Here is a 24,998-nt window from a genome sequence, read left to right on the forward strand (position 1 = left end):
GGTGCTATTGTTACGGTTACCGAAGTACACGTACGTAGTATCTTATGCTGCGTTCACACCAAATGCATCTTCTGCGGCACCGTACGCATCTGCTGCACGAAACATTCCGCATGTGTCGCAGGATCAAAAAATGTCCCTATTCGCTTCATATGCGCGTTTGAAGCAAAGCCCCGCCCACAAGCGACACATCCAACTGGGTGAGTTTCACTGCCTGCTGAAGCGAGGAGCTGTGCTCCTTTTTCTCCTCTCATAAACATAAACCATCAGTGAAAAAAGGCGGTGTGATTAGCGGCTAATGCTATCCTAGCTCAGTGCTGACTTTCAAAGATGAAAACTACTGAGAGAACTTTTACCTGCTACTACCACCTCCTCGCTGATTCTCCTCCACGCCAAATCTTTCCTAGTCCAGTCCCGGTTATAAAGGCCGTGTCATACAGCTCCAGGTGGTCACACACAGCTTCTACTCTATGGTTCAATGGGTGAACAGACCGGTGTCCGTGTTAACGGCCTGACGTCATCGTCAACAAAGACTCTGATTGGCTTTCGTTATGCGAAACAGTCGCATGAGTTTAATATTTTCAACTCTTGCGAATATGCGTAAAATCAAGAGCGCGCTCGCACGGCCAACGCTCTTGACGTGCGGATCGGACCGCACCCCCGCACAGGAAAAATTTCGCATCTGGGACGCATTTATCCATTGACTTTGTATGTAAACTGGACGTACGAACATTTCGTTACGCATCCGGTGTGAACGCAGCAGTAGGGTTAGGGTTAGGTATAACCCAATATTGCAACAATTTTTAGGGTTAGGGTTAGGTTTAGTCTTAGCGACGTGACCTAAACTGGCCAAATAGGGGCACTGTGTACGGACAGAATGTCGTTATATTGATACGACAACTGTACGGATAGCCACTGCCTATTTAGATTTAAATTAAAACACCACACACAATGTCAAACAACTGTATTCTATACTTTCACTTCCTCAAATATAAATCTAGTTTTAAAAAAAATACAGTATGAAAATTAAATCATGAAATGAAAATGAAAATTTTAATTATATTTTTGTAATTTTATAAAATTATTATTCTTTTTCAAATGAAAAACATTACTTGGTCAATAAAGTTGATTCTGATTCTGATTCTGAAAACACCACACCATCTCAAACATTTGTATTCTGTACTTTCACTTCTTCAAATATAAATCTCGTAAAAATAAAATACAGTATAAATGTATCCGAGCTGGCGCATCTCGTTGCTATAGTGTTACTCGTAACACCAGAATAATAATTATGATACATTTTCTTTAAAAGCGTCTCTCATGCCACCCACGAACACTTTACAATAAAACCTCCATCACAAACATGATTGAAACTAATGTCTCTGGAAATGTGTGAAATCAAAATGGGGTCATGACCCAAAAAAGGTTGGGAACCACTGCCCTAATGTGTTGCATATGGATCTAAACAGCACTATAAAAAAAGTCTGCGATTATTAACAATGCACTTTTTCAAAGGAGAACCAATCAGGGGAAAGCACTGCACTCTTTACTCACCATTTAAGGCAGCGGTACTCAAACTATTCCCAACAGAGCTACTTTAGGTAAGAAAAATACATTTTATTTTGTAGAGATTTCTCCAGTCCACACTCTTATCTGTCCGTCTATTTTTCTCATCATCAAATCATAGATTATTAGAGAGGGATGACTTATATTTTTACCTTTGGTACACTTTGATGAAAATATAGAGACAGAAGAGATGGAGACTGCAATACTATTTCTCCTAATCCAGAAGAAAAAAACTCCAAAATTCCATGCCAGTCTCTGCCCCATAGTTTGAGAACCACTGGTTTAAAGGTAACGCTTACCCTTTTTTTCTTGCTTTTTTTTTTTTAAACTGCTACCAGCACTGTCTAGTTTGCCTTAAACATAGTAGGAACTAAAAAGCCTGCCTGTAGAGCCCATTTTGCACGTACAAGTTGAAACAGTGGCCTTATGATAGATATTTAATTTTTAAAAAAAGAAGAAGAAAACAAAAAAAAATACTGACCCCATGGATCAAATTATTGCAGATGTGTTTCAGGAACTTCCGAGAACAAAAATGGATGCAAGTGTTATATTCTTATTTTTCTGATTGTGTCTTTTTACCTGTATGTACAGTCTTCAATTGTTAAAATAAAAGAGATATTTTCATTACATTGTAACTGTAAAGGGATTTTTTATTTACCTGTAAACCAACAGAACAAAAAAGCTGCACGCCATAGGTGACTGATTGATTGACAGGTGTCTGTGTTTAGCTGCAGGAAGTCCCGCCCCTGCAGCTCCTGGGTCTTCAACACAAGGTAAAATCCTTGTGAAAACTGAAGGTTATTTTTCTCATCATAATCGAACTGAAAGAAATCCAAGCCCCAGAAGAATGCACATTCAATTAATAACAAATAATGATACCAACCTACATTTTTAATGGCCCTACAAGAACGGTTACATGATAATTAGATTATGTCCACCCAGAAAATGAAAAAACCTTGTTATAGTTTTTATTTTATAAAGTTTCTCACAAATTGTTTTGCATCAAATTTGTTTGTTTTTTTGTAGACATTTTCTTAAATGTGTTAATAAATTGTCAACCATTTACAAATACACGCATTTCAACTTTAAACGTCACTTTATGAGTTTCAGTCAATTGATATTCATACTATAATTTAAAAAAAAAAAACATATCTTTATTTGCTGACATAGCTTCTTATTGATGGTAATGGTGATGGTGATCCTTGGTTATATGGCTTTGGGTTGATTCTGTACTTACAGTGTGGTGTATTCTGCCATCTAGTGACAAATTTTATTTAGTAATTCTTAACGTTTACAACCTCAGCAGACTGAGAACATCACACTATTGGTAAGAGAATAGATTTTCTGAAAGGGAATGTGCTTTATTATAATAAATGAAAATAAAATTGTTCTATTGATCAGATTTTTTTTAATTTTTTTTTAAATAACGCTCTATTTCTTTTATTATTATTTTATTATTTATATATATAAAAACATGCAAAGACTCCCTGCTAAGTAATACATTCATTGTTGGATATTTATTGAAACACACATTTAGATATATTATTATATTCTATATTATTATGATATTGTTATATAAGTAAAGTTTTGAAAAAATATGACTAGAAGCTTATTAGCTCGTTTTTCTGTTGGTTAAAAATAAATGAAAAATGCTTAGCTACCTTTAAACAACAGCCTTTATTTAATTCCTGGACAGAGCAAAATGAAAATAAAAATAATAAAAAAAAAACATTTTATTAATGTATATTAATGGAAGAATTCAATCATCCTCAGAAGTTTTTCCAAGTTGCAAACATGCCTATTATTTGGGGTTTTAATTATTTAACTACCGTTTTCGGTACAACAAACAAACAAACAAAAAAGTACATAAAAAAAAAAAATCACCAATCAGTTCACTGCCATCTTATTTCAGTTACCTGCTGCCCCCTATTGGCAGGAGGAGTAGTCATTGATTCTCCAGTATAATTAGAGGCTTTGACACTAATATTATAAGAAATAAATTTGGTATTTATTTTATTATCCTATTGATGGAATGAGTTAAATTGTCATAATGCAGTGATTGAAAAAACACAGACTCCCTTTTGCAAACATACTAACATTCAAATGTCTACTTCGTCCACAAACACTGAAAGGACACATCAGTCACATTGTTTGGGATTTTACTTCTTTGAATACTGCAAAAATAATAGATAAAGACTATATATAGAAGTACAAATCATGATAGATGTGATATAAAACACACATTTTTCCTGCCAACCAGCAGCCATCATCATACACTGTACAAAAAAAAGAGACAATAAGATGTCTGTAAATTCCACTATAGCACCTTGTTTGAAATCAGTGGTACATCATTCACGCAAACACGTTCACACTCACATGCCGATGCGACACATTTACTAAAGCTCACAGGTGCAAGGAAATGGAAAGGAAAAAGGCCACAAAGCAGGAAGAGGAAGTCAGAGGGATGGGGCTTCCTCTGGTGTCTGGGAAAACTGCAAAGAAAATGTTTTTTCCAAATGAGCTCGCTGAGGTTATTAACAATAGAAGCATACCCATAACATTCTTTATGACATATAAAAACTGCTGGAAAATGTCAAAACAGTTAAAAGTTTGGTTCTGAACAGAGAGTTTCTAAATCTCACTGTCCCTGCGAGCAGTACTCGGATCTAGGAAGCGTTCACATGAAAATTCTATGAGGTCTCTTTCCTCCAGGGGTGCAAGTCTCGCTGGTCGACTGCTCTGATACGAGGTGAAGTCGGTGGACACCGAGGCTGTAGCCATGGCGGGTCGAAACGGCCGCCTCGTGGAATACATATGTCGCACGTGCACAGCCGACTTCCTCCTCTGCAGCCTCTTTTTCATGCTCCTCCCAACCCAAAGTCCACCAATCACAAGCAGCAGCACAGCATTCCCAACCAGTGTTGCCACTGTCACCAGCTGGAGGTCAGAGGTCAGCGTGGGCCCTTGGTTGGACTCGGCAGAGACAGTGACCAGCCCTGCGCAGTGGTCTCGAGGTGCCACCTGACACACGGACCCTGAAACCACTCCCTCCACGCAGACCATGTAGGTGACACCCGGGCTGAGTTCTCGGAGCTTCACAGAGCGAGCAGAACCACCTGCGTATACGTAGCGAGGAAACCGGTCAGCGGTGCCAAACCTGTCAAAGAGAACCCGATAGTGGACTTCTTCTAATCGTGCCCCGGGTCCTGGTGTGTAGCGGTGATGATTCCTGCTGCTCCAGTAGACGGTGGCCGTACTGGAGGTCACTTGATCCACAGATACATTAGTGATGTAATGTCTGTTGAACATACAGGGGTCGGTGATCACTGGTAGAGCTTCCTGTGGAGAAGACTTCAGCAGATCAAACTTTTCTCTGGCTGTGATGGGACTGGGAGCAGAGGTGCTGGACCTGATGCTTGGGACAGGAGCTGGTGTGGAAGTGTCTGATGGATCAGCTCTGGAAAAAATGTTTGACCTTCGTCTTCCTTTGGAGCGTTTCCCAGCTGCGTCTGCAGAAGGTCTTGATCTTTCCCTCGAAGAGTCTTTATTTTTCTTTTTTCTTTCCAAAAAGGAGGAAGGGTCCAGCACCTCCTGACCTCCCTGGTCTCTCTGGATTTCCACCCCTTCTTGGTCACTTTTGTCCCGTTTCTTTCCATCTGTTGGAATCACTCTTTCGTTGCTACCCCTATCTACATTTTCTATTGCCTTTGTACCTGTCCATCGACCATCCTCCTCTGTGTCTACACCCCCCACGTTTACCAGTGCACCCCCTCCCCGGCTCTCCTCAGGCCCAGCTTGGCTGTTGCATAGATGGGTCCAGTTCCCCTGAGGCTGCAACTGGGAGCTGTTCACATAGTCTAAATATTTCCCCTTCAGAGTTGCTGGATGATGACATCGCACGAATACAGTCACTAACTTGCCCTGAGAATGCGCAGCGGTCATCCATTGCTTCAGATCCTCCAAGCGACAATCACAAGTCCAGTTGTTGCCATGGAGATCTAGGTCGTAAAGCACTTTGTTGAGGCTGAAAATGTCACCCGACAGACTGGTGAGGAGGTTATTCTTCAACTTGAGCACCTTTAAGTGATTGAGTCTTGAAAAAGCAAGAGAGTCCACGTTTGAAATGCGGTTCCGACTGAAGTCCAGTTCCTCAATGTGCTCTAAGTGGTCCAGCAGTGCAGCTGGGATTTCCCTCAGCTGGTTGCCATCCAGCAGAAGCTCTCGGAGGTTTGAGAGCCCCCTCAGGGCGCCGCTGTCTATCCGAGAGATCCTGTTGTTGCTGAGGGAGAGCTTGGACAACCTTTTCAAGCTTTGGAAGACGTGGTTTCCAACATGCTGGATTTTATTGTCAGACAGTAGCAGAGTGGTCAGAGATCTGAGTTGGGAGAAGACGAGAACGTTCCGCACGGCCGTCTGCTTGTTGTGGGAGAGGTTTAGGAAAAGCAGGTTGGTCAGTTTGTTAAAAGCATTTCTGTGAATTTGTTGCAATTGGTTGGATTCCAGGTGAAGGTAATTAAGGCTGGTCAAACACTTAAAAACTGAGTCCTGAAGGAATTCTATTTCATTGCCGTCTAAGCGCAGTTTTACTAGATTATCCAAATTGGTGAAAAGCTCTGGTGTGATCTTCTTCATGACATTGTTGTTCCCATAGAGAATTGTCAGTTTCTTCAGAGGTTGTAAAGCTCCAACGGGTATATCTGATAAAAGATTGTGTCCTATGTACAATTCTTCCAACTTGGAGAGTTTCTCAAATGCTTTGCTGTCAATTGCTTGTATTTGATTGTACTGTAAATTCAACTGGACCAAGTTACTGTACCGTGTGAAGTCGTAGGCTGAGATGTTGCTGATGAAATTGCCTCCTAGGCTGAGGATGTGCAAGTCCTCTGTCCCCCATGGTCCAGGTTTAGGGACGGTGTGCAGTCCACGGTTGGTGCACAGGAGGTGCTGCGTGTGTTGACAGTCACAGGAATGGGGACAAGGGTCATTCAAAGGGGAGGAAAGCTCAAAGCCATCAAGTGACAGGAGGAAAATGCATATCCACAGTAGGAAGCGACTGGTATCCATTCCCACAGTGCAGCTGGCACAGCCAGAGTCCGAGTCTCTGCTGCTTAGATGGAGTCCCCCCACTCCACTGTCACACTGGGAACCAGTTCTTCCATATTCCACTTGGTGCTCTCCGTGTTGTGCTCCTGGAGATCATGGCTCCACCGCTGTGCAGCATCACTAACACGGCAAAGCAATTTGTTGGGTGGGTTTCTCTGCTGTTGGCTAAAGAAACTCCTCAGTGAAGCCCTCATCCCCCCAAGTGGTCATCTGCTGAAAATTACAGAGGGGGAGCACACACACACACACCCTAATGAAGTCCCTCCCCCCACAACTCTGTGACCCTTGTCAAAAAAACAGATGTGCACATGCACAAGTTTTCATGCACAGGACACACACACACACACACACACAGGAGGCAGACTGAGGAAATGCTTTGACTGAGCTCTGAGATGTGGATCAGCAGGAGTTTGGTGCAGAAAGGATTTCCACAGAATCCCCAAAGACACATGGCATGTTTGACCTGCACTTTAACACGAGAGGTTTCACTGAGAGCTCTGAGACATAGAATCCATCTGAGCCAAACCTGCACACAGAGGGTCTCGTTCTGCCCATGGGATGTTGAAAAAGTTCAATAAACCAAAATTGTGATTCTGGATTGTTCAAATATGATGCTGGGATTTAAAATATTGAGTGATTTTTAGCAATTCAGGTTTAAATCAGTCAAAACAGAAACAACCCCTCTATTATAAATATTCCATTTATAATCTATAATAAATATTCTTTCTTTTGTTTGGGGTTTGTTTTTTGTTTTTTTACAGAAAAAAATGACCAAAATTTAATTAGATTTTAATTAAATATAAAAAAATGTGATTACATTTTACCAAGTTAAATGTTATAGACAGGTTTTTTTTTTTTTTTTTTTTTAAAGGTTAAACTTCATTTTCAGAATTAAATAGTTCCTGTAGAATCTAAAAAAAAAAAAAAGCCATACACTAAGAAACAAACCCAAAAAACACCTTTTACATTTTCCCTATGTAATGTTTTATGTGGGAAACACAGTAGGCATTCAGAATTCTCGTGGAACGGCTGATCGACTGTCATACTCAGTCACTTGTCTGTGCAGAAAAGTACTGGCACTAAACTGTAGCAATAACTATTCCCAGACTGTTCTCTACATATACTGAGCATTCACAAGAGGAGCATTTCATGATTTTTGTCCTCCTCACTAACGCAGCCTTTAAGTCTGCAGAGGCCATCAGGATTCCAGATGTTCTGCATTTACAGATGATGAAGTTGGATTGTCTCGATTTTTTTTTTTTTTTTTTTTTTTTCTAAACTGGCGAGGAAAGGTGCCAAGTCTAATGACCAGGAGTAATGAACCCCTGGTTTAAAAAGGAGGGAAACAAACAGAGCATAGAACATGATTGCGTAGACAGATGAATGATTCACAATGCTGTAAATGCAGGTATCTGTTACTGAAAACATGCAGTAAGGCTGCCAACACTTCTACATATTAAGGGCAAACACAAAGAAAAGTACTCACTGACACTAACCAGGGCTTACATTTGGAGCCTGTTCCTGCCGTCTCATTTAAATAGGTTACTGCATTCATTTAACAGCATAATGAGACAATAAAGTAAACGGTTAACTCATATTTTTTAATGGAATTTCTTTAGACAATTCATGCAGAAATTGAATTTAGTAGTTGGCTTTGTTTCAGTGTATGGTTATACCGCATTTATTCACTGTTAAAAGGTTACAGGTTTGAATTCATGCAATGAAATACCCTGAAAACCCATTCCATAAACATTTATTTATTTATTTGAATAAGGACACTACATATTATTCAATGTTTCAGCAAACAGCATCACCATAAATATGCCGGAGTTAGCACAAGAGCTAAATTTCACCTGTTGTTCTGAGGCAGGTAAACGTGATATAACATACAGTTGAACAATAACATTTAACGTACAGTGTGCCCTGGTCTGTGTGGCCCTGCTGTTTATATATGCTTTATATATATCATAGTTTTTTCATAATACTGCGATGGCCTTTCCTTGGTACTTTTCTACACGGTTTTGGTTTTATATGGTAAATACTATATACTCAAAGACTTGGATAGTTATAAAGCTGAATATTGCATAGTTTGCTTTAAGACAATATACAGAAAAATTCAATATTGATATTGTTCTGATATCAGCAAAAAAAATCTAATAAATGATTGGAATAAATAATAGCCTGCATCTAAAATCTCTGATGCAAGCACTCTGATACCTAAGGTGTTCTTTATTGGATTTATTGAGTTTGTTTGTTAGGTTAATTGAACTTATTTTTCTTCATCTGTTTGATTAAATTGTAGAATATTCTTAAGATTAAGATTAGATTAATAATAAATGGATCAGTTGTTATGCTGCTGACTATTGTTCAATCACTTGATCAAGCCTTTTCTAACATTCCACAATAAAAAATACACTTTAAAAAGTCATAAAGTATGTATGATCCACGCTGACATCATATCGGATAAACATCGGCCAATTCTGAAGGCATGCAGCAATATTGGTATCGTATCGGAAGTAGAAGGCTGTATCGGGACATCCACTCTGACTGAAATATTTTTTTTTTTTTTTTTTTTTAAGATTTTTTGGGCTCTAGTGGCCTTTATATGACAGTTGCTCGACAGGAAAGGGATCAGAGAGAGCAGGGAATGACACGCAGCAAAGGGTCCCAAGCCGGGAATCGAACCTGGGACCGGCTGCAGGTGAGGAACTACAGCCTCCGTACATGGGGCGGGCACTCAACCCACTGAGCTACACACCACCCCAACTGAAATATTTTTGCTTCTATCCAAACATACTGTACAATACCTACATTACTCAAGTACAACTTAAGTACAAGTAAGTCATACATAAAATACTCAAGTACAAGTCAAAAGTAGCTCAATCAAATGGCACCTTAAGTAAAAGTTACTATTACTTCTATACCCATGTTTATTTTTGGTAATACATCTTGCATACAGTAAACATCTCATGTATAAACTTAAAAAGGCCAAATGTTGCATCATCTGTATGAAATAAAAGGTTTTGTCAAAATGTGCAATTCTTTTTTTTTTTTTTTTTTTAAATAAAATAACACCAATAACAGATGCTTTGTCATCATGGGTTACATAGTGCTCGTAGATTCTTCAATGCTATTTTGGCGCGCTGCATTAGGTGTAATCTGATTGGTCGACTATGATGTGATGCATTTGACTGATGTCTGGTCATTTTTTTTTTTTTTTTTTGGAGTTTCACAACTTCTGTTAATCATTTAAAAACAAAAAAATTAAATAAAACATTTACTCAGTAGCGGTTGGGTGTAAAACATAACAAATTACTTTATTTCTTCTAAAACACATTAAGTACTAGTACAATGATTACCGTAATGTGCACGTGAGTACTTAATCAGTTACTTTCACCTCTGATTTCCAGAATGGTTTTTTAACCCTGGCTAGTCTAGCAACTGGACGAGTGGTTTGACTGGGATCTGAGTTAACCTCTATATGTACTTTGGAATAGCGTCATTGTTTTATTATCTATTTCTAATTCAGAGGAGGGAAAGAATCAAGTTTGAATTTGACCTAATAATCAATTACTCCTATGGTATTTATTCACATTGCTACTCCAATCTTTAAGAATACACAATTTATCTTTATACTGTTATAACACACAGGGTGCCGTAGTGTCAAGAGCTGTGAGAACCCCACACTGAGATCACTCCAGGTCTCGTTCTCATGAATATTTGCTCGTCGACATCATCTGGACGTTATAGCTCTGAGGGGGTGTCTGTGAGTGTGACAGACAGGGAGAAATGGAGCTCATGGAGGAGCCCCCCTCTCACTGGGAGGTCATTTCCTGTCTGACGATCCCTCCATAGTGATTCAGCATCTCGAACACACACATTGAAAAAAAAAAACTCCAGGATCTGGCCCCTAGACTCAGTGGGACCAGACCAGTTGTTTTATGGGGATCGCCTGGATTGTCTCAGAGCTGAAAGGAATTGTACACACATGCGTTTCATCAGCTCAGGGAAGGCTTTTACTGGAGCATCAGACCAAACCTGCAGCCACGCTGTAAACGTACCACACTGGGTAGAAGGTAGAAGTGAAGGATTCATGCCCAGTAGGCCTCAGTGTGGAGACAGCATTAAACAAGAGAAGATAAAACACACACACACACACACACACACAGTGGAGATGGTACAAGATCAGAAGAGGAAAGAGAGAGTTCATTGTTTGCACTGGAATGAATGTGTTGACCCAGTTTCACACAGACACTCAGAGGGGAAAGTAATTGATTACAAGTACTCAAGTTACTGTAATTGAGTTGCTTTTTTAGGTCTTTGGTCTTTTTTTGAGTATATTTCCAAATCAGTCATTTTACTTCTACTCAAGTATGTTTTAAAAGAATTCGAGTTCTTTGTTACATTTCTACACCCAACCGTTACTACTGAGTAAATTATTATCTTTTGTTTTTAAATAATCAACGGATATTGTGGAACTACAAAAAAGTGAAACGACCAGACAACAATCAAATGCATCATTTCAAAGCCGATCAAGCAGATTTGGTATATGAAGGCACACTCAACAGCAACTTTCATGGGTTAAGGTTGGGGTTTACACCTATTATGTTGTTACACGCCCGGCACGTTTGCCATTGGACTGTTTCAGAGTTCATAAATGTGCGGCTATACTAAGATTCTGATCATTTTTTTTTTAATTGTATTTGACAATTGATAATTGCCAAATACATTGTAATCGTAGGAGTTATTATTTTTCTTCCGCAACTCCTTTGTCCTAGAACACCAAGGCTATTAATGCAGCACTAATGACACGTATGTCATCTCATGGGGGCAATGTCGAGGATGATTTGTCAAACTTTTTTAAAGCCAGAATGTCAAGGTCAAGGTCGCGTCAAGTGTCAAAAACAGACATTTTCTATACTTTTATGAATATTCATCGTACAAGTTTGATGCTTACATTTATGAAAAGCTCATCCCAAGTGGAGTTTTTTATTTATTGGACCAAAGTTGTACGACCTACCACTAAAAAGATTGGTAGGGGTCAAAAATTCATGATGTCACAAACAAAAACTAAACAAAAAACTTTTTTCTCTATAACTTGGCCACAAAGTGAAATACTGTGCTCAGACTGGTACGACCGAACAACATTTCCTTTTAATTTGTGACCTTGACCTTCGCTCAAGGTCATATTTAAGGTCTTGTCAACAAATCCAGACACAGGTTGACATTTTTGCCAATTTTCAATTGCCAAATACGCATTCGCCTTGCAAATACAGGTCTTGTTTTGTATTCAATTCATTTAAAAAAAAAAAAAGATTTGTACATTGACAAACCTTTTATTTTATACAGATGACTTTGTTGAAAATAAATCCGTTCGTGGAAGATTTGGTCTCTTCTTTTTTAAGTTTATACATGAGACTTTTACTGTATGCAAGAGAACAATGGCAAGATTTACCGCCAAAAATAAATGTGGTTGGTGAAAGTAACTAGAAACATTTACTTTTTACTTGTACTTGAGTATTTTAGGTATGACTTACTTGTACATGTACTTGAGTACAATTTCAATCAAGTAACAGTACTTCTACGTCAGTACTCTTTACTGAGTACTAGTATATCCTCCAACCCATTAATCCCTTGACTGTGCATTTTTACTATTGTATTATCATTATGGGATAATTGCAGAATATTTTATTAATACATGGCATTTGCAAATGCTCAGTGTTAGAGTGGGTTGTCCAGAAATCAAAGGATTGGTTCGAATCCCACTCTATCCAGTTCATCGTCATTGTGTCCTTGGGCGTATGAATGGGTAGGAATTGTGCATGAACGTTGGTGGTGGTCAGAGGTGTCCCAGGGCAATTGTGGTTACATTGTAGCTACGCCTTGAAAAACTTGCTATATAAATATGCACAAACGTAGTTAATTTCTCCAAATGTTCTCGCAGTCATTTCCCTTTTCCACCCACCTGCTCATCTGCATGATGTTCCTCATTCAGTTCTCAGCAGCTATTGCCAAGATCTGTGCTAGGTTCTCATGTCATTCCTTTTTGCTACAGTGTGCGGTTTTTCTTTTCCTGGCACTACCATGTTTAATTCAAAGTCCTGTCCACCTACCTGTCAACAAGTGTTGAAACAAGACAAAGATGACAGAGTACACATACTGTCCTTTCTGAGACAAAACCGACAGTTTTCGATGTGTATTTTAGAGACGTCGTTTTAAGTTAGCATACATAATTGTTTGACGATGATGACGGATTGAACTGGTTGGAAAGATTCAGGCCTTTTTCCAAGGCTGCAAAATGCTGCAAAGAGAGGAAAGAAATTGGCAAAAACAGCACCATCTGTGTTCCCGTGCTTAGACTCCCTTGCCGAGCTGTAATGGAGATAGTATAACACAAAGATTTATTTTTTTTACTGTAGGATTCCAAACTGATTTCTAATACAGACATTTGGAGCATTGAATGAAATTGTTCTGACCAATTGATTTGATATTTTAGCACAAAAGCAGACCGTATGGAGGGCACGTGCCATTTAGCAGAGGTTAGGAGAGAAAAATTAACTCTGTAGAAAGCACAACTTCACTTTTATTCGTTGTACTAAAAAGGCACATTCAGAAATAACTGAAAATGTAACATTTACGCACTTTTTCCACATGAGCACACAAATAAGCTTCACACAAAGTCACTAACACTCACATTTTACTGTATCCAGCAATAAATTAACCATGTTTTCCAGAGTCCAACAAATGAAACACATCCTAGTAAGATAAAACTGTGTGAAAACAAGCTCCTGTCATCATCTCATCCTTTAAATCAGTGTTGCATATGTGAGGAAACGCAGATGATATCTGCAGTAATCAGGGCACAAGTAAAATAAACAACAGTGCAGCTCTTTATGTGTGCACTTGTGTGCTTTTTTTTAGTTCCTTGTGCATGCAAAAGTCTGATTTGCTTCTGGCATTACCTTATATGTTGTCATTAGAAGCTTTGAGTATTAGACAATTTCAATGATAAATGCAAAAGTGCAAAGGGAAGGAGAGGATGAGGGATTAGGTGTAAGGAGGATAGTTTAGATGAGCAACAGCTGCTGTGATCATTAGGTGATGGGAAAGAAGGTGTGTGTGTGTGTGTGTGTGTGTGAGAGAATCTTCCTCCATACGTTGGTTTCGTTATCTGCTCTGGATTAAACATGTGCGTAATTACTGTAAAGTTGCTCATGATGTTGAATATTAAGGCATGTACATATGTTGATGCTTTTACATGTGTGTAAATGATTAAAACAAAGTGAGGCAAGCATCCCCACAGCTTCTCACATTCCCAGTTTGCCCCATTTCCAGCTGGTTGCAATCAGAGGCAGGAGAAAAAAAGAGGCCAGGAAGGAGAGAAATGGGTAGGCCGTGTTGCAAAAAGTGACAAAAAGTCCAAAAACCTACAATTTGACAATATTAATTAAAGCATAAAGGTCTGTACCCTGTTTGCCTCAAACTAAATTGCAGTACAACCTTTGAGCAACCTGTGAAATGCCTTAAAACTAAGAGGAGGGGCTCGACCCCCTGAGGTCACCCCGGTTGAGACCATAGTATCAAAGAAGTGAGGGGGGAAAAGGTGAAAGAACCTTCGGGACCCTGTCAGAATTCAGAATGGAGGGAATGAAACTGGGAAACGAAGCAAGGGAAGTACCCGACATCTGGAACGCATTTGCGAGCATGCAATTGGATGTTGAAAACCTGGCAAGAGCAGAAAGTAGAACAAAGAAAAAGCAGGCAAGTAAAGGACTGTAGTGTTTGTGTACTGAAGGGGAAACCATTTGATCGGCTGAGTTTGATAGGAACGATTTGCTTTAACTGCATAATGAAACCAACAAAAGCCTTGAAATGTTGAAGATCACAAGCAGCACAGATGATACCACTCATAATCGAGTACCTGGAAAACTGCTAAGGAGATGCTTGAGAACATCAAAATATAAAAGTATCATAGGCTAATCCTCGTGTTGGCTTTGGTGTTTTTATTTTTTATTTTTTTGTTTTTAAGTGAGATTTCTTTTCCCATCGTTCTGCACAAGTCACAAACAAGAGCAGAGAAGAATGCAACCGTTGTGAGTCATTGGGTCAAAGTCGTCAACAGTAATTTATGAGCTTGGAAACATCTGAGCTCCAGCTGTGTGGAGCACATAGATAGATAGAGCTGGCATGCAATAGCGCCCTCTGCAGACAGATCATTATGATCACAGGTGAATACTGAAAAACTGAGATTTTCCAAGTCATTGTTTCCAATCTTAAATTCATCAGGCGTTTCCAATGAAAAGCAAATCTAAGCTTAAGCTCTATGCATCGTGTTCCAGTAATAAAACTTACAATTTATGATTTAAAAACGAAAATAAATTATTGAATTACAGATACAATCGTGGTTCTTGCTGCCAGTTGTAACTCCCAATGTGTGGGCCGTGGCTCTCTGTAAGGCCATGCTGGTACTGCAGCACATAAGAATAATGGCTTGGATTCATATAGAGCTTTTTTTTCCCCAGAGACCATTATTGATTGACACCAGTCACTCATATCAGTCATACCGGTGGTGGTAAGCTACATTGTAGCCACAGCTGCCCTGGGCCAAGCTGACAGAAGGGTGGCTGTCATTTTGCACCTATGGACCCTCTGACCACCACCAACAAGGACCCCCACTGTAGCTGAAGTTGGTTGAACACAGACATGATCATTCAAGAACAGTCAGGGTCATCTATAAGGGGGAATAAAGGGGGGAGCTTTTTGGGGCCCATCCATAAAGTCAGCAAAATGATGGTTTGTTGTTTTATGAATCTGTGATATCCACATTTATTTATTTAGCTGAATAATATCCACTGTTACCCAGGAAGTTTATTATTATTTGTGCCATAGTATATATAGTCATCTTAAAGATGTAAATCCTTGTTTTAATCAGAAATAAAATGGGTTAAAAGTGATCAAAAATGGTGGAAAAGGTAGTGAAATGAGATGTTAAAAAACCACAGAAATAGTTAAAAAGTTGCAAATGAAAGTGGCCAAAAACGGACAGAAAAAGTAGGAACAATTAGTTCAAACTGGCAAATAATGGGCATGACAAATCATGAATGTGGTTAAATTGGCAAAAATTAAGGTGAAAAGAGGTTAATCGGGACAATAATGGGTCAACAAATGTGACATTAGGAAGGCAAAGTGGTGGAAAGGGTTTATAAGTGCTGAAATAGTCCTGAAAGTGGAAAAAATGTGCAGAAAAGTAATTTAAATTGGCAGAAATTGGAGTAATGTAGCAAGAATGCATGAAAAGGAGCAAAAATGTGGCAAGAAAAAGTGATGAAAACATTAAAATAAGGCAAGTTTAGTGTAGTTGCAGAAAAAGGGGGGAAAAAATGAGCATATATGGGTTCAAAAAATATTCTTAGTGTTTTGCTTTTTACTTATGGCGACCCCCTCCCAGTGTCTGGCGACCCCAAATGGGGTCTTGACCCCAAGGTTGAGACCCACTGCTTTATATTAGATAAAAAGAGGTTTTTTTCCCACAGTGGTTGATGCTGTGAGTCAAAGAGGAGGATCAGTTTGCTAACACACTGACCTAGCAGCTGAAGGGTGTTGTCCCCTTGCATCAGATTTCACTGAGTAACAATGCACAGTGCCCACATTTCATGTCTCGTGTGCAGTAACCACACCAAACCCGTAGATGACACTGTCACACACACGGTCCAGTAGTGCATGTGCACACTGTGAGACAAAAGATGTGCATGAAAATGAATACAGGAGGAACAAACTGGCACATTTTGTCTTATCCCCTCCCCTCTCTTGTTACCTTTGATAAGCTGGACTCAGCTTTTAGTGTGCCTCATTAAAAGTAAGGATCTTTGATGCTGTTCTTTGCTCCTTCTCTGTGTGGAAAGACTCACCTCAAAGTGTCTCTGATCTTTGACATGCCATGGAACGTTCCTTTTAGTGTGCACATCTCCATTGGTTGCTAAGTACTGAGGAGCTACCTCAGTTTTCGACTCTAATGTCTCACTGAAACATCAAAGCCATCAACAGCTCAGAGTTTCATTTCTGCTCGTGACGTGGCGGGCCTGCATTCCTGTGGGTTCATAAACACAGCCATTACTGAAGCTGCCTCTCAATGTCTTGACACACCCCTGCTTTGACTCTCCTTCTGCAAAGATGTTTCCCTTCTTCTTCTTCTTGTGTTTTCCTTCTCCCTGTTGCCATAGAAATAAGCCAGGACAGGAAGTGACTTCCTCAAGCCCCAATGCAAAGGAGGGAATTTGCTTTGTTGGATAAACAAATTTGTTGAATGACGGAGCACAAAGAGCTTCAGGGACAATAGAGGGCAAATGTGTGTGCATAGCATGCAGGGACAAAAAGGACACGTGGGATCAAGAGGGCCATTCATTGGGAATACAACAACACACGCATAGAGGCATGAAGGACACACAGATGAAGGCCTGTGAACACATGTGCACAGGCCGAGAGAAACAGGACAATTATTGCTTTCATGTAGTATTATAATTGCTTTCTTTAGTATCCTCTTCTTGCTTACTCATCGTTTGCGTAAACAGGCAGGAGACGTGACTATATTCGTTTATTTTCCAACTAATGGGAATGACAAAATGCATCAGTCTGTTCATAGGTGGAAAAGATATGAGGCGTAAACATAAACATAATGTACTCGATGATCAGTGGTTTGCCAAATGTAGGGTGAGGGTTTGGCTTTTATCTCCAACGTAAACACTCCCTTTGTTCACATTTTCATGTATTATATTATGAGATGTTGAGCCCAGTCGACAGATGCATAGAAAATGAGTTCAATTTTATGTGATTTGTTTTTGTGTTTTTCTTTTTTGCCAGACAAGGAGGAAAAGTGAGCCTATTTTTGTCGTAGTTTGTTTGAAGTTAAAAAAAAAAAAAAAAGTGTCTATTCGTACGGTTGCCGTACGAACAACCCCTATGTAGCGTTTTAGGGTTAGGATTAGATTTAGGGTTAGGGTTAGGTTATTACCCAACATCGCAGCAATTTTTAGGGTTGGGTTAAGTTTAGTCTTAATCACGTGAGCTAAACTGGCTAAATAGGGGTGCTGCGTACGGATAGAATGTCGGTATATTGATACAGCAACCGTACGGATAGCCACTGCCAAAAAAACCCCCTGCAAAGTGGATTTTTGTCAAATAATTACACAACTTTTAACTAATCGTAAAACATGTTCCATGTTTTACGATTAGTTAAAAGTTGTCAGTGGCTGGTAAATAAAATAAAATAAAATAAATATTATGATGACATTTTTTTCCTGCATATTTCTAAATCAGTAATTTTACATTTTAAAAGAAGTAATTTGTTGCATTTATACACCCTACCGCTACTGAGTAAATTACTATTTTTCTTTATTTATTATTATTTTTTATTTCAGTTTCAAGGCAGATTGAACATAATCCATATTTTCTTAGTCATACCATTATCCAGCCACTTTATTAGGTTCAGGTAAGGGTTTCTACCTATGTTGTTACCCACATAGCACATTTGGCATGGCACTGTTTTAGAGTTAACAAATGTAGCTATAGAGCCTGATCATTTGTATTATTTTGAATTGTTAATTGGTGTTATTTCGTTTTTTTTTTTAAAAGAATTTGACTTTTTTTTTTTTTTTTTACAAACCTTTTATTTTGTACAGATGCCTTTGTGGAAAATAACTTCAGTTCCAATTGTGCGCGATTTGTCTCTTCCTTTATAAGTTTATACATGAGATATTTCCTGTATGCAAATATAAACATGGGGGGTGAAAGTAACTAGTAACTTGTAGTTTGAGTACTATTTAATTGAGCTACTTTTCACGTGTACTTGAGATTTTTATGTATGACTTACTTGTACTTGAGTAGAATATATCAGTACTCTTTACACCTCTATGGATAAAATCAGACTAAGGAGATTCATCTACGTTCCAACCTGACTTACGTCATCTAAAAACAAGGTTTGTTTGTTTGTTGGCTGAAATAATAACCTACATTATGATAATAGTTACACGAGCACGCCACCTTTACGTCACAACTATCACCTTCAACCGTTTTTTTTCCCGTCTGACTTCTCGCGTCCACGTCACCTTTTCAAAAAGCCGCTGGCTCCGCCTTTGTTTCCGCCCTCAATGTCTATCCTGTCGAACGATTGGCTGCGGAGACATCAGTCACTCGAGCCACGAACCGTAGCTCCGCCCCTCCCACTACGCTCAGACACTGAAGCTGTGCGAGGCATTTCAACGACAGGTACGGACCGGAGCTACAGCAGGCTCGCGGTAGGATGCGGTAGCGTCGCCCGAGAAAGGTAAGAACAGATATTTAGTGTCATAAATACTGTCAAAGTTTGTATTCAATGAGCCAGCGTGGCTGTGCTCGTGCAGTTTCCGCCTGTAGCTGTCTGTGTCAGCGCGTTCAAGGCTTTCGATAGAAATATTCATGTGCTAGTCTGCTACTAACTGCTCTCTGCTTAACTGCTTTCTTTACTTAACACGCTTTTACGTCTGCAAACATGTCGAGTAATTTAAACACGACGTCTCCACTAATAACTTACTGGTGTGTGTGTATGTGTGAGAACACCTGTGGTGGGTGCTTCTGTCCTGTGGAGTTTGTCCTCACCGGTGTGTGTTGGACCCTCCCAGTCTGCATTCTTTGCTCTGTTCCCATTATGATTCTCTCTATCAGTATCAAGGGCGTTCACCTGGATCACAGGTAGGCAGAGAAACTATATAAATATATATGATGATTAATTAAACACATTAAGGAAAAACGTTAAAATATATACAGTTTACAGTTCCTAAACATGTTATCCGCGAATAATTAAATGTAAGGAAATTGAGATTATTGAAAAAGGGACTTGGATTCAGACTTTTATGTGTAGAGCACCTGTGTCAAACTCAAGGCCCGGGGGCCAAATCCGGCCCTTAAGAGCTTCAAATTCGGCCCGCTCAAGAAAATATAAATGATAGAAAAAAGAATAAAACACATAAGATTTTGTAAATTACCAACTAATTTAGTTGTAGATATCTCAGCCCTTCCAACCACAAAAATTCTATTAATATTGACAATATTTGCAGAGCTCAGTGTTCTAGTTATTTTTTTTAAATGACGGCAGTCATTTTTAATCTCAAATTGTTAAAAGAACTCTAAAAAAAAAAATTTTACCTTAAATTATTCCACAAAATGTACCAAAATTATCCGAAATCAGGGAAATTTATTATTTATATGTAATTTATACATGGCAGTGCAAACTAGGGACACACTAATGTTGAATTTGCTGTTTTTCACACCTAAAATCTGTGGCCCACTTAAGCCCAAACTGGTCCATATTTAGCACCTGAGTTTGACACCCCTGGTGTAGAGTTTGCATGTTCTCCCCATGCTTGTATTTGTTTCCTCAGGGTTTTTTTCTCACTTTCTTCCACAACCCAAACACATGTAAGCAGCGCTGGACGATATGGACCAAAACTCATACCTCAATATTTTTTCCTCAAAATGTCAATATTTTGTACTCTCCAGAGAAACAATTCTGGTTAATTTTTCCACTTTTAGCTTTTTCTCCTATAAGGGACAGCACGTGTGAGTGAGTTCTGTGGTGTGGCTTGTTTAGGAGAAGGTCTGGGTTAGGACGCACTCAGAAATCCATCTAATTTTTGGCTCATTTATTTTTTTCTGTTTGTGAAAAATGATATTTCAGGCTTAAAATATTAAATTCAATTGCAAGTAGAACAAAACATCAAAAATGTAAGATAAATGAACTAATTTGACATGTATAGAAATGAGTATTTTCATGTAAAAAATGTACAAAAACGTATTTAGATTTATTGATTGTAGTGCTTTTTACCACTTGTCAAACTTAAGGCTCAGGGGCCAAATCTGGACCTTTGGAAGTTTGAATTTGGCCTACAGGAGAAAACAAAAATGAAAAAAACATTCACCATTGTATAAACTATCAAATAATTAAATAGATTATTCCCAATTTCCCAGTTAATTCCAATAAATAACTCCAGTGAAAATAATTCAGTTATAGATGTCTCTTTTCAATTTTTTTAATTACAAATTGTAGAAAGAACTGCAAAATCTCTTGAATTATTTCCCAAAATGTCCCCAAAATTATATAAAAATGTGTCACAAAGTCAAGGAAATTCAAAGTGAAGATCCTGGGACTGACATCTGCCACCACTTATTGCTTTGGATACTGTAGGTATTTTGTTGAGTGCAAATTATAAAATTTAGAAAAAAAAAATGTTTTTCTGCCTAAAATATGTGGCCCACTTGAGTTCAAACTGGTTTGTATTTGTTCTTCAAAGATGTTGCCAAAAAAATGCACTTGGACGACATATGTAGTGAGATGTAAAGCTGCAACTAACCATTATTTTCATAATTGATTGATCGGTCAATAAATTAATTGATTAGTCAGATTTTTAACACTCGTGCGCACACACACTAACACTCGTGCGCGCACACACTAACACTCGTGCGCGCACACACTAACACTCGTGCGCGCACACACTAACACTCGTGCGCGCACACACTAACACTCGTGCGCGCACACAATAACACTCGTGCGCGCACACAATAACACTCGTGCGCGCACACAATAACACTCGTGCGCGCACACAATAACACTCATGCATGCAGACAAACAAATACTTGTGCGCACACAAACACTCGTGTGTGCACACAAAGAAATACTCGTGCGCTACACACAAACACTCGTGCGCACACACCCAAAGCTCTGCAGGGGAAGCAAACAGCTTTGCGTCACGGTCAGTGACATAAACACCACGATGCAACGAATCAATAATGAAATTCTTTGCCAACGCTTTTAATATTGATTTTATCGATTCGTTGTTGCAGCCTTACTGACATGATTAAAAAAAATTAATGAACTGTTCAGTATTCGAATGCTAAACTAACAATGAGTTTGACATCCCTGCTCTATATGATATAATAGTTAAACTGTTTCGTTTTATTTCTTTTTACGTATTTCTGCTATTGGGGTAATTTTCTCCGTGCTTGATCACTTCAGGTTTTGACAAAATACTACTACTACAAAAAAAAAACAAGGTCTGAGTATGTATATACATTATTAAGTCAGACTGGCTTTGCAGATTTACAAAGACATCTATTGCTGTAGGCTTTTTAATAGCAGAGTGTAGATGTTACCTCAATCTCTTGGGTTTGTGGTGATTCAGATCCAATAATTAATCAGCATATTGAAGTTCAGCGCTCGCAGCATGCTTGAATGAGTGTGACCCTGGGTAACCTTCTGATTAAGAAAAGTCCAGCGGTTGACGCATCTCGTCTTAGGCCGCTTTGTTGGTACGTTTTACCATGCTGAAGTGCCCTTGGGCATGGGATTAATTCCCCACTCCAGGTGGCGCAGCTCCCGGCTGCTCCCTCTCGCCAAAGCAGGATTATTCTAGTTTTAAGTATCTGTTAGCGCACTGCTGTACAGCTTTAATGAATGTTGTTGTTTTTTCAGCTGAAACCATTTAAAAACATATATATATATATTTTTTTTTAAGTGTAAACATCCAGCGTGACTCACAGAGTCCCTCGTGTGCCACTTTCTATTGTAGAAAACACCCACTTAATGTAATATGTGGCAAGAATAGCCTGCCTGGTGTTTTGTGAGGGTGTTGATGTCCCATTCAAGTCATCCGGTCAGCGCTGTGAGGCCTGTGATGCCATGTGTCCACTCTAGAAGATCTAGAAATAGCTTTATGCTGTATTTTCATAGAGACCAAATTTTGTGCGTATAGGCTTTTTTTCCCTGTTTCTCTTCTGTATCCATGGCAACATTTGATTGAACGATAATGAAAACCGCTCCTTGACTAAAATGAGGGAAACATTTTTCTGTGAGTCAGATTTTCAGGAAACACACGAGTCCAAACTTTGAGACTGAACTGTTTTTTTTTTTTTGTTTCTCTTTGGGTGCACACAAAAATAGCTGCTTGTTGTTGATTGGCAGATTTAGATGGCTTTTATATTTACTTGATTTAATCCTTCTTCTCCTTGTTTTATTTTAGTACAAAAATAACTAAAGAGCAGATTATTTTTATACTAAAAACTGTGAGAAAATAGCTTCAGAGGAAGCACAGCTGTCATCCAGACACTCAAATGTGATATTCAGGGTCAGATTTCTAACGCGCTGTTGACAAAAACTCATCCAAAATCATAAGCTGCCACATTTAGACTTACTATTTATTTTTGTCACAAAGTTGGAATGATAGTGTATGTCTGAAAAACTCTAAATCTCCCTATAGTGTCTCTGAGTCCATGCCGTCATTTATTTTTGATAGTCGGGGGGATTATCAGTACTTTAACCCTGCAAATAAGATTTTCTGTTGGAAGATGCAGAGCTTTTATGGAGCTGGAGGTGCAGCTGTCAGGAGGATATCTCGGGGAACATTTTTTACAGTTGCACTGAGCCGGTAATGGAAGGATCACACTTCTGTATGTTTATTGTCGGGGAGGAAAGAACATGCAGCAGAAAGAGGATTGATTTATGTGTTTGTGTTCTAGTCCACACAGGCTATCAGATTGAAGCTTGAAACTCTGGAAGAACAAGTGTATTTATTTCCTTAAACTCACAGACATTTGTCATTTTCTACCCAAAGTGTAATAAGAAACTTCTCTAAAGTAAATCCAATTTAATTCCCAACCAGTGGTATGAATGGATAGTCATTACCCATCCAATCTAAAAGACGTCTGAGACAGTAATAGGAGAAAAGATGACCTGAATTTGATCCCCTGATGCATTTTAAAGCTCCTTCTGTAAGCATTTCATTCAGTCTCAGGCTAGGTATGAGATGTCATTTCTTGGCTTGTTACTTTTGCACCCACACATCATCAAAACTAATCAGTTTTTCTCATCGCAATGCAGTCCAATCATTTTTCCTACGAGAAAACCCAAATTCAGGGCCTGTGATTTTCTGTTTCAAAATTTCATTTCAGGGTATAACCATTAAGGCATCACGTTACACTTTTCCCTTTCCTTTCCGTTTTTATCATGTTTCCCTGTTTAGTAGTGGTGTACAATGCATTTCAAAGAATCTGATATGATTCACAATTTGCCTGTCACGATACGATATATCTTGATGCTAAACACTATGACATTGCAATATATAGCGATATCAATAATGACCAATTTCACCTTTTCAAGTACAAAAAAGTATGAATTACAATGTATTTCTTTTTTCCAAAACTTGTGAAGCAAATGGTACATAACTGTAACTAGTTAAGTACCAATATAAAAAAGTGGTATATTTTCAAAAAACTTTTACTTCACCAACAGATTCTGATAATGTTAAGTTCTTAAATTCTTTTTTTTCTGAAAAAGTAACCACATACATCTATAAAAGTGCTCAGTATGTTTTATGAAAATAAATTGCAATCATCTTCCAAGCTAAAATACATTGAGGAGTGAGGTAGTTTAACAAGGACAAGGTCCTATGTGCTATGCAATTGTTTTTTTCATTGAAAAACATCATTTAAAAAAATGTATTCGACATTTTTTGTGTCCATACGATAATCCCGGAGTGAAATATTGCGAATTATAACACCAAAATTATTTTTTTCTTACACGCTTACTGTTCAGTTGACTTTCCTGGCTATTCAAAATTCTACCAAAAATGATAAAAAAAATTTAGAGTAAACTACTGTACTGTTATTACTTTTACATTTTTGTCTTTATGCTTCAGAGGATTTACAAAAATGGGATGGTTGCGCTGAAATCATGCGAGAGTAGCGTTAGCCACACCGCAAGTTCTCCAGCACCTGGAAATGCATGGCATGGTCCCAAAATATTGTTTGTGAAACATTTAATTACAGTCATTACCTTTTGTTTAGCATTAAACCCTGCGCAGCCGTGTGATTGTAGATACTTATCTCGCGATGTGTCACCAAGTAAAATGGCTACCTGTTTAGCTAATACACCAGCAGCTGAACCGGTCTTTGTACCAGTGCCTTTTCAGATTTGAAGGCAGTCACAAATAATCTGAACCACTTCTTCATCACGACACTGCAGATGTAGCTCTGCAAAAACACTTTTAACTCTCAATCACAGGATAACGACCACTACTCGATCTGTTACTCATAGCGAGAGATTTTGAACAGGATTATTGGCAGAATTGGACATATTTGTCTGTTTGTTACACTTTCTAGACATTCAATCACCTGTTTTCTGTCTCAAAACTTGGGAGGCATTTTGTTGTCATGTTGAGACCTGATTTTTGAATAAAGAGAGGGCGAAAAAAACCAAGTTTGATTGCTTTTTCCATTTCAGAATGTGAATAAAGTTTTTTTTTTTTTTT

General features: G+C 38.6%; 2 protein-coding genes and 1 long non-coding RNA gene across 3 annotated transcripts in view; 2 read left to right on the forward strand and 1 right to left on the reverse strand.

Moving 5' to 3' along the window:
* The first annotated feature begins 18 nt into the window (after positions 1-18).
* Positions 19-17,802, forward strand: LOC114472447 (uncharacterized). The gene is made up of 3 exons (XR_003675100.1): positions 19-34; positions 8,533-8,536; positions 17,629-17,802. It is a non-coding gene; the product is annotated as an uncharacterized LOC114472447 (long non-coding RNA).
* tril (TLR4 interactor with leucine-rich repeats) lies at positions 3,222-6,863 on the reverse strand. The gene has a single exon (XM_028461670.1). It carries the CDS (start codon positions 6,625-6,627, stop codon positions 4,195-4,197), a length of 2,433 nt encoding a protein of 810 aa, XP_028317471.1. The 5' UTR covers positions 6,628-6,863; the 3' UTR covers positions 3,222-4,194.
* Positions 17,803-18,854: 1,052 nt separating the features above from the next.
* Positions 18,855-24,998, forward strand: part of LOC114472418 (oxysterol-binding protein-related protein 3-like) — a 31,639-nt gene continuing 25,495 nt past the window's right edge. Inside the window, exon 1 of the mRNA XM_028461669.1 lies at positions 18,855-18,985. The gene's annotated coding sequence lies outside the window, so the exon portion shown is untranslated. The remainder of the gene's footprint in view (positions 18,986-24,998) is intronic.

This window comes from Gouania willdenowi, chromosome 11 (assembly GCF_900634775.1).
Source record: "Gouania willdenowi chromosome 11, fGouWil2.1, whole genome shotgun sequence".
Lineage (NCBI taxonomy): Eukaryota > Metazoa > Chordata > Actinopteri > Blenniiformes > Gobiesocidae > Gouania > Gouania willdenowi.